Source organism: Nipponia nippon, unplaced genomic scaffold (assembly GCF_047370975.1).
Source record: "Nipponia nippon isolate SJK-2023a ecotype South Korea unplaced genomic scaffold, ASM4737097v1 scaffold_7, whole genome shotgun sequence".
Taxonomy (NCBI): Eukaryota; Metazoa; Chordata; class Aves; order Pelecaniformes; family Threskiornithidae; genus Nipponia; species Nipponia nippon.
This window is the reverse complement of record NW_028262391.1, coordinates 29,744,518-29,755,190: the sequence shown is the minus strand read 5'-3', so window position 1 is coordinate 29,755,190 and position 10,673 is coordinate 29,744,518. Positions and strand designations below refer to the sequence as shown.

Genomic DNA, 10,673 nt, shown 5'->3' with positions numbered 1-10,673 from the left:
TGCCTGTCCTAATGTTCTTGCCCGTGGATTGAAGGTGGTGGCAGGTGGTATGTAGTAGCCCTGCGGTGTGGCTCGGAATGCTGTTGAAACGATTGCAATTTTTACCCTTTTAGGGCAATGAAGGCAGATGGAAGCAAAAGTTTAGCTATTAGCAATGGTGACTTTATCTTCTTTTTGGTGAGAATAGAGATAGAATAGAGGCTGGCTGCTTGGGACTGCCAAGTTGTCGTTCCTGTCCGAGAGGGTGAGCACCTGCAGACATGCTGGCAGAAAAGGAAAAAACACTTCCATAGCAATTCTGCTACTTGAATTTTAAGTTGTATGAATGTGGGGCAACAAAACAATCCTTGAAGGCTGTCCCTGCTGAGCGGCGCAGCATCTCTCTGCTTCTAAAACAGTGTAAGCCTTTCCAAGACTGGACATTCTTTTTTGGTGAGTCTCTGCCATGTGTACTTCTGAGGTAGAGGGGAAGGAGCCAAGCAGAGGCTCAAAAGTAGGTGGAAAGTGAAACTTGCTTCCTTTAAGATTGTGTGCCCACTGTTTAGCTATTTAACTGATAGCTTTTCATAGCTTCAGTTTCCAGGTGGCCTTCTAAACACCAGCTCTGCAGTAGTCAGTGTTACAGAAGTAAGCGTAGTCAATTCAACAACCATTTTTCCTGTTTTGCCGTGCAATGGCAGGGACCCAGCACATGAATCAGGAGGCTGCGCCCTCTGTTACCATTGGCAGGTCCTTTTTGTTGAGAGCTAGTCACTCAGGATACATCTCCCTCTTGATTTGTACACGAGAAGAGTTACTACTTATTTCCTGTTCATGCTTTTATGGTTAAGGACAGCTCAGTCAGACAAGATTTCACCTGAGTGTTAACACAACACCAATAACAGCTAAGCTCAGCTCTCTTAGATTTTTAACAGGTATTTCTGGCTTTTTAGTCAGGAGCCTAAAGCTAATATGAATTAAATGACTTCTCTGTGTCGTCTTCTTTCAGTGTTGCTGGAAGGGCCTGATTCAGCGTTACAGGTGTTCACCTCCTTCAAGAGGAGCATTTCTGCTACCAACTGCTGTGCAGCTTCAGAGTGAAGGCAGCAGCTTTTTCCATTTCAGCTGATGCTTGCATTAGCAATTTTGTTTTAAACATTTACCTTCCTCTCCCTCCTAGTGGATCAGTTCAATCTGCCTCTCTAAGAGTTAGAGCAGGATTTAGTCTCTGTATCGGCCAGCTTGGAAATCAGTCCACACTGCTAGAAGGTGAGTTAACTGTCCAGCAGATGATAGAGACATTAACTCTCCTGGTCATCTGCATATCTCAGTGCACCTTGCAAATGATTTGATTTAACATTCCAGTTTATTGTAGTTTGCTGGTCATTACTGATGACTTAGATGAATTCATAGCGGATCTGGTTTGGCAGCCTGTGCTGAGCTGTTTAAATTGCACTGGGGTCTCTGTAGGAGTCACAGGTGACTATTCCTCTGATCTTGGCCACAGGAGTAACTCGACCAGTCTAAAATAATTTATGTGCCACTCACCCTTCAAACGGGCCTCGCTATGAGCTAATACATCTATTTCAGACACTTACCTACTCATAGCAGTTCAGGTTCTGTATCGTTCTCACTGAACAGCTGGGGAGCAGACTTGAATTCATCTCTCCCTTCATTCCCCAGCTCTAGCAAACTGCTCTCCCTGGATTTAGTGCCTGAACTGCAGCACCTTCACGACCTATATATCCTTCTAGAAGAGAAATAATCATACTGGAAAAAAAATACCCTGTGCAAAATCTTTAAGAGAATAATTTATTAGCAAGTCCTCTACAAACTGCTTTCAGCACAGGGGATGCATTTACTAGAGAGGCAGAAGAATCAGAAACATGGCAGTTCCCCAAAACCGGGAAGGCTGTTGCCTGCCTGCTGCTGTGCATGTCCGGGGCAGCTTTGGGCTCCATACCCACATCGGCACTACGGGACTGGGGCTAGACCAAGAGCTCCTACTTCAGGTCAGGAGGTTTTTCTAAGGAATTTGTTACATGCTCATTGCATGTTCATTTATAAAACAGCAGGGACTATGCAGGATGGAGGGGAGGAGCAGATAAAATCACAAGGACATCAGCACCATGCTGGACCCAGAATACATGGGATCTAAGCTGTTATTACTGGAAGGTGACATAGGGGAGTTACCCAAGTGAGGAAGATCCAAAAGGTGAGTTTTCCCTTAGGTCTAAAAGAATAATCTGTAGAAAGTTTTATTTCCAGAGTTGTCCCAAAGGTTTATTCTGAACCTCCTGCATGATTTCCTCTGTAATGGACTTGATTTCTCTGTGCAAGTCTTCTATGCTCTTTGAAGCATCCACTGTCTGTTCCAAGACAAAAAAATACAGAAACACGTGCCTCCGTTAGCAACACAAAATGAGAAAACCTCACCTTGCTGTTATATCTGCTTCCCCCATTACTCAATATTGTTACTATTCATGAGCAGTGAAAGGAGTGTGTTATACCTCCTGTGCACTATTTCTGGAGTGGAACTGGAAAAATCTATTTTATTTAGGAATAGACATTTAAGAAGTAGATGTGGGGCTGGATGAAAGGAAACAGAAGAAACTGCTGCTGCTGCGTAATTTGCTGACAGTCTTTAGGGCGTATGACCTAAAGGCAGGTAAATGTTTTTCATCTGGTACTGTAGTCCCCCATAAACATCAGTGTATTGATCCTTCAGTGGTTCTTCAAAATAAACTCCACCCATGATAATAGGAACCTCTCAAAATCCATCATGTGATATTCCAGTTTCAGCTGCTTGCCTTTTTTTCTTTTTTTTTTTTTTTTTTTTAAATACTGCAAGCTGAGGTCAGTAAAGGTGGTAGAGCTATATGATGCTGGTGTTCCTCATCCTGATGTTTAAAGAATAGCAGCATCGCTCCTGTGTGGTTGAGGGAGTGACCAAGGTGAAGAAAGGATTTGGTGAAAAGATGCGGAGAGGTGCAGATTTATCACAGAGACCTATGCAACACTGGCCCACACAGCATTGCTGAGAAAGAGCAGGCTGTGAGGATATGCAATAAATCGACTTCATGATTAAACGGTAGCCTTTTCATTACAGCACAGCCAGCACCCCACCTTTGTGCTCGCACAATATACTCAAGCAGCTTGCTGATCTCAATTTGTTTGTGTAACTCATGGTACCGAGCTGCGTTTCATGCCTTGGACTAAACAGTTCTTTGGCAATGTTTGATGTCTGTTATTCTGTCTGATACAGAGGAGCAAACTGACAGGAATGCTAACTATACCTTTAATGTGTACTGAAACTGGATTTTTGTGGTCATTTCAGGGATACCTGTCATCTCTTCATCATCTGTTGTGATATATAGCTGTTTGATAGTTGTGCACTTTGGAGTATTTTAAAGAGACAGGTTGCTGATACTTTACGTGAAAGCTCCTTTCAAGCAAGGGATAGAAGAAAAATAACAGAAGACAGGTAATAAAAGAAATGTGATCCACTGCTGGAATCTCTGGAAGAAAATCAGGGTTTACAGACTATACATGAATTCCATATTGCCTCTCACAACAGCACGCTTATTTTCGTTAAATGGATTCTTCTGGGATTTTGTGCTGTGGTACATGTTTTCTGTCAGCCTATTTTTCCAGTCAATATGATGCAGGAAAGGCAATTTTCTAGCGTAACTTTTACTGGAATAAAAGTCCTAGTTTGGTGATTGTTGTACATTTAGGTCCTTTAGGTTCTGACAGTACACAAAAAAAACTTCTACAGAATCACGTTTACCTGAAACAGGCTGTGAAGAATTTTGTTTACCTTACACAGTCTGATTATTTGGCAAATCTGTGTAGATCTCCAGCTTCTGGTGGAGACTTATCCATAATCTGTGTCCTCCTATGTCTGTGTAAAAGCTACAGAATAAACAGAAGATGCTGCCTATATCTCATGATTGAGCACTGACAGGGTAATGGAGATGATAAACAGGATGCCTGCACTAGAAAACCTCAGCCTAGGTGATCTACACACAGGATAAATGGGGAATGCTTCCTCTTCTGGGATAAGGCTGCTGACTGTGCAGCCCTCTGCAAACAGCTCCAAGGGATGAACAAGAAGGAAAAGTGATGCAGCAGCATGGAACAAAAAAGATCATGTATTTGGAGAGACTTCTGATAGCAGTAAGACAGCAAATGCTGATGGAAACTGGCCATGTGAGAAGGAAGGTGATCATCAGTAAGGGAGACATGACCTGCAGGAAGGCCCCAAAAACCTTCAGGTATTTCAGACTCCTTGGCAGATGCTGCAAGACTCCAAGCAAACAGAGTGCATGGGTGTGTCCCACTGCTTCTTACCCAGGTTTGTCAGTTTGTCTTGAAGAAAGAGAATGATTGCCAGAAAGCTCTTTTGCAAAACCAACCAACCAACCAACCAAAAATCTTCCCCCCACCCCAATGGGGCCCCGTAGGGTGTCCTGAACAGGAAGGTGTCCTCTCCGCCACAGGCCACGCTGCCCTTAACTGGTCCCAAACATGTCCCCCTGACCAGAGGCAGGAAGGGGGAGCACAGGGATGTGATGGGCACAGTTCAGGAGCTCTCATGAAAGACCCCCACCCTGGTCCATGACAGGCCTGTTAGGGTTATTTCCTCACCTTCCAGTTTAATGTCTTGTCATTCATCAGATGATAGAAGGACTGTAGAACTTTCTCTTGGAAGGAGCTGTTCTCATAACGTTCATTTCCAAAGTTCCCTCGTTCCGCTGCTTCCTCTGGGCTTAACTGAAGAAACAGAATCAGATCTGGCTTTGGGAGTCCAATGTCAGGCTGTTTGCACCAGTCCAGGCAGAAGTTCTGTCCCAAACAAAGACAACCGAGTTTGAGGTGAAAGAAAGGAATGCAAAGAAGGAAAAGAAGCCAGTTAGCTGGAGAGGGAGGTGGGGAAGGAACAGCCAGAGAAGAGATGCAGACCAAAACACTAAGCACAGACATACAAACTGAAAAGGAGTTATCCCAGCTTATCATGTGAGAATTCAGTCCTGGTAATTATGGGGGGGCAGATTTTGCTAGGTGCTGTGCACCTCTCATGCTCACTGAAGTCAAAGAGAGCTAAAGATTTTAACATCTTATGCAAAGCCCATCAGAGGTAAATACCATATTCTGAGTTTCCATACAGTTGTTATCCGTCCAAAACTGTGATCAGTCCCAAAGAAAGCTGCTCCCAAATACAAACATCATGCAGCTTTAGTGTGTATCTTTCTGGGCCCATGGAGACTCCTTTTCAAATACCTACCCTACGCTTTCTCAGCCTACCCAGGAATTTCAGCCCAGATGTGAGACAAAGCTTTCCAACTTTCAGATCTTGTTGACAGATTTGAAGACTTCCATCAGGACACATGAATCCACAACGTTGTGGAGAGACCGCTGAGGCTTGTCCACTTACTGCTCATCCACATGGGTGCCAGTGATACTATCAAGGTGATCTTAAATGTACCAAATCTATCAGGGTGATCTTAAATGTATCAAGAGCAGCTGCAGGGCTCTGGAGGTGAGGGTGCAGGGCATGGCAGGGCAGGATCTCCTCAGTCCTTCCAGGAAGGGGGGAAAGTCTTGGGCAGGAATGAATGCAGGTCAATTCTCAGCTGCACAGCTGGTGTTGCAGGCAGGGCTTCAGCTTCTACAACCACAGGACGCTCTTTGAAGATCGATGGCCACTAAGCAGGAATGGGATACATCTGATGAAGTGAGATGCCTCTGGCTACTCACGGCTTGGACGGGTGTACTCTTCGCTGGGTAGAAAACCAGCTGGATGGCCGGGCCCAAAGAGTTGTGGTGAATGGAGTTAAATCCAGTTGGCAGCCGGTCACAAGTGGTGCTCCCCAGGGCTCACTACTGGGGCCAGCTCTGTTTAATGTCTTTATCAACGATCAGGATGAGGGGATCGAGGGCACCCTCAGTAAGTTTGCAGATGACACCAAGTCGGGTGGGAGTGTTGATCTGCTGGAGGGCAGGAAGGCCCTACAAAGGGGTCTGGACAGGCTGGATCGATGGGTCGAGGCCAATTGTATGAGGTTCAACAAGGCTCAGTGCCGGGTCCTGCACTTGGGTCACAACAACCCCATGCAACGCTACAGGCTGGGGGAGGAGTGGCTGGAGAGCTGCCTGGTGGAAAAGGACCTGGGGGTGTTGGTCGACAGCCAGCTGAACATGAGCCAGCAGTGTGCTCAGGTGGCCAAGAGGGCCAATGGCATCCTGGCCTGTATCAAGAATAGTGTAGCCAGCAGGACCAGGGAGGTGGTAGTGCCCCTGTACTTGGCACTGGTGAGGCCGCACCTCGAGTACTGTGTTCAGTTTTGGGCCCCTCACTACAAGAAGGACATGGAGGTGCTGGAGCGTGTCCAGAGAAGGGCAATGAAGTTGGTGAAGGGTCTGGAGCACAAGTCTCATGAGGAGCAGCTGAGGGAGCTGGGGTTGTTTAGTCTGGAGAAGAGGAGGCTGAGGGGAGACCTTATTGCTCTCTACAACTACCTGAAAGGAGGCTGTAGTGAGGTGGGGGTCGGTCTCTTCTCCCCAGTAACAAGCGATAGGACAAGAGGAAATGGCCTCAAGCTGCGCCAGGGGAGGTTTAGGTTGGATATTAGGAAAAATTTCCTCACTGAAAGGGTAGTCAGGAACTGGAACAGGCTGCCCAGGGAAGTGGTGGAGTCCCCATCCCTGGAGGTATTTAAAGAACGGACAGATGTGGTGCTTGAGGACATGGTTTAGTGGTGGACATGGCAGTGCTAGGTTAACGGTTGGACTCGATGATCTTAAAGGTCTTTTCCAACCTAAACGATTCTATGATTCTAAGTGGGACAAGAGTATCTATGCAAACAGGCTTACTAAGCCAGTGAAGAGAGCTTTAAACTAGGTATGTCAGGAGAAGGTTTGCAATCTGTAGAGAACTGAAGATGCGAGGCCAGGAGGAAATGTCTGGGGGATGATACAATAATGGAGGCTCACCTGAAAGCAGCACAACCAAGGCAGAGTAGCACGAGTAATGTTGGGGTGGAGCCTGCTACAGACTGCCTGGTTGAAGAGAGGATGTTGAGGAACCTTCTTTAGACAGCTGGAAGAAGGATCTCAATTGCAGATCCTGGTACTCATGAAGGATCTCAAACACCTGCCTATCTGCTGGGCACAAGCAATCCAGGTTTCTAGAGCATGTGGAAGAAATTCTTGACACAGTGATCAATAAACCAGCTAGCAGAGGTGCCCTGCTGGATTTGTTACTCACAAGCAAGGAAGAACTGGTTGAAGATGTGAAGGTCAAGGGCAGCCCTGGCTGCAGCGAACATGAGATGGTGGTTTAAAATCTGGAGAGGAGTCAACAGGACAAAGAGAATCACCAGTGTGGACTTCAGGAGAGCAGATTTCTGTTTATTAGGGACCTCTTAGCAGGATGCCCTGGGAAACTCACATGGAAGGCAAAGAGGCCCAGGAAAGCTGGCTGATCTTCCAGGACAGCCTCCTCAGAGCACAAGAATGAGCACAAGACTCAGGAGGATCTTATAGCTGCACAGGATGACCCAAAGGGAAGCTGACAGAGCTGACTTGTCTTGAAAGCAGAGACAGGCCAAAAGTCACAAGTGAGGACGTGAGAAGTTCAGGTTAAATAAAGAAAATATTTTTTACCATGAGGGTGAGCAAACACTGAAAGAAGAGCCCAGAAAGGCTGTGGATCTACATCCCTGGAGATACTCAAACCTCAGCTGGATGCGGCTCCGAGCAGCCTGCTGGATGTTAGACCTACTCTTGAGCAGGAGGTTGTGCTTTGTGACTTCCACAGGTCCCTTCCAACGTACGTGGTTCTGTTATTCTTTGCAAATCTATGGGCCAGCAGCCAGAGCAAGCATGGGGAATCTCAAATAAACTTGCATAATCATTCTCCAGAGTCAAATAGGCCAGCTTCCCAACAGCCAGGAGTCTGTCCAGATTTACAAAAAATAACCAAATGAGTTTCTCTGCTCTTTCTGGGGAAGGGGTAGACTCAGGCAAACAGACCATGTCAATACCTGAGCTGAAACTTCCATCCCTCAATTTCAATCCATGTTTCCCCAGTCCTCTGGAGCCTTGGCCACGCACACCGATGTTTGTATCAGGCCTCTAACTGGAGCTGCTTCCCCAAATACAGAGAGGGGCAGGGGCTGCTGTAGGTCTCACTCACCTCTTTGGCACTCGTGAAGGCCACTCCAGAAAAGGCGTATCTGTCAACCACAAGTGTGATCCCTTGATGTAGTTTCTCTTTCATCAACGGTCTGAAAACCATGTGGGAGAAAAAAAAAAATAGAGTTACACTCCTTTATAGTGATACAAATGAAAGGATTTCATCTAAAAGACAGCTCATGAGGCCAGTGCTTCTCTGTTAACATACATTATCATTAACAGTGATCATCAGCAGTGTCAGGGTTACCTGCGATGCTGATTGCAGATAAATAGCTATTTGTATTCTGTCCTCTAAGAGACATTAAGGAAACACCCTTTCAAGACACCGAAGTTCAGGGTGCCTCAGTGCAGGGCCCTGCTCTAGGCGGCTCCATGACTTTCAGGCAGGATCACAGCTAACTATATTCAGACATGACCAGCTTAGTCCTCTTCCCTTTTTAAGTGGTGCAGTAGATGTGTGATACACTCTGCCTCAGTCAAAAAGTCCTTTACCCATGACAATGACATTTCTTATTACAGCTCACTTATCTGCCTTATGCTTTCCCAGTTTGCTTGGCACCGCCACTACAGCAGAATCAGCCAAGCTTTTGTTTTAAAATGAAAACATTTTGCAATATAGATTTCCAGGTAAAAACAACAGCCAACACCGATTTCCCTAGCTCCACATGCAAAGACTCAGGGGCCAAAAGCAAGGACAGCCACCTATGGCTGAACGCAGCCTTCGGCTAGAGGGGAAGTCTGGACACAGTTCCTTAACTGCTCTGTCACTCACACGGACCTCCTTGTGAAGCAAGGTCTCTTCATTCAAGAAAGAAAGAAAATTCACAGTCTAGGCTGGTACAGTCTCAGCAACCCAATTCTTGAATCCAGTACAGCACAGGGACTGGAAATATCATACCTCATGATTTCAAAAGAACAGTCTGTGGGATTTGGTCTAAGATTAAATCCAAAGCCATTGGATTAAATCAAATCCATAAGAGTCCTCGCGACATTGCTTCCAGCCATGTTTCCCTTGCTAAACAGGATCATACTCTCGTACCTACTGTACCCACTGCAAGCTAAAACCCCAGGATTCAATGCCATGCTTTTTTCTTTTACAACTTAACAAACACTATCTTTACACGTGTTCCCAGCGGTTAGCAGAGAAGAGCAGGTGAATGGTGTGGTCCTCCAGGTTCTTCTCCTTCACCAGGTAGGAGCTGATCAGCCGCCCGATCTCTGTTGTTCTCACTGTAGGAAAGAGGGTGAGAAGGAGCAAACGCTGCCCTGAGCTGCTTTCGCCAAAGGGCTGTTGTCCTGGTTTCAGCTGGGATAGAGTTAATTTTCATCCTAGTAGCTGGTATACTGCTGTGTTTTGGATTTAGTATGAGAATAATGTTGACAACACGCTGATGTTTTAGTTGTTGCTGAGTAGTGTTTACACTGGTCGAGGACTTTTCAGCTTCCCATGCTCTGCCAGGTGCACAAGAAGCTGGGAGGGGGCACAACCAGGACAGCTGACCCCAACTGGCCAAAGGGCTATGCCATACCGTATGATGTCATGCTCAGTATATAAGCTGGGGGAAGAAAAAGGAAGGGGGTTTGGAGTGATGGCATTTGTCTTCCCAAGTAACCATTACACACGATGGAGCCCTGCTTTCTTGGGGATGGCTGAACACCTGCCTGCTGATGGGAAGCAGTGGATTAATTCCTTGTTTTGCTTTGCTTTGCATGCTTGCACGACTTTTACTTTACCTATTAAACTGTCTTTATTTCAACCCATGAGTTTTCTCACTTTTACTCTTCCAATTCTCTCCCCCATCCCACCGGGCCGAAGCGAGCGAGTGGCTGTGTGGGGTTTAGTTGCTGGCTGGGGTTAAACCACGACAGGTGTCCATCTGTCCCAGGGAATGCCAGTTTGCCCGGGATCTGTCTGTCACGGGTGGGAAAAGGTTGGTTCACCCGGGGATGGGGGTCAATCTGTCACGGGTGGGAGGAAGTCTGCCCGTCCGGGCTGGGGGTCTACCCGCCTGTCACGGGTTGGGAGGATGTCAGTCTGTCCGAGGGTGGGGGTAAATCTGTCACGGGTGGGAGGAGGTCAAGAGACCAAGGACGAGAGCCCTCGGATGGCGCCCCGCACCCCCCGGGAGCACACCGGGCGCCGCGGCCCGGCCTAGCGGGACTCCCTCGCCTCCCCCGCCCCGTTCCCTCCGGCCGTCGGCAGGCCCCGTACCCGGAAAGCGGAGGAGGTCGGCGCGGTGGCCGTCGGCCCGCAGCGCTTCCACCAGCCGGTGGCCCTGCGTGCTCTTCCCGGCTCGGTCCACACCCTCCAGCACGATCAGCGCGCCGCGCCGGCCCGCCATAGCCTCCCGCCCCGCCCCTTCCGCCGCCGCCCGGCCAATCTCGGCGAGCGCCCCCGGGCCGCTCTAGTCGGCGAAAGGGCACAGAGGCGCGGAGGTCCTCCCAGAAGGCGGCGAGGCGGGAAAGGAGGCACCGCCCCGCCCCCGCCCCGCCCT

At 47.7% G+C, this 10,673-nt stretch overlaps 1 protein-coding gene across 1 annotated transcript; it reads right to left on the bottom strand.

Annotated features, from left to right (window-relative positions):
• Positions 1–144: 144 nt before the first annotated feature.
• On the bottom strand, positions 145–10,669 carry DTYMK (deoxythymidylate kinase). The gene is made up of 5 exons (XM_009462788.2): positions 10,391–10,669; positions 9,300–9,408; positions 8,180–8,270; positions 4,630–4,827; positions 145–2,348 (listed from the first exon to the last, which is right to left on the bottom strand). The coding sequence occupies exons 1-5, from the start codon at positions 10,518–10,520 to the stop codon at positions 2,238–2,240; spliced, it is 639 nt and encodes a 212-aa protein (XP_009461063.2). The 5' UTR covers positions 10,521–10,669; the 3' UTR covers positions 145–2,237.
• Between the last annotated feature and the right edge of the window lie 4 nt (positions 10,670–10,673).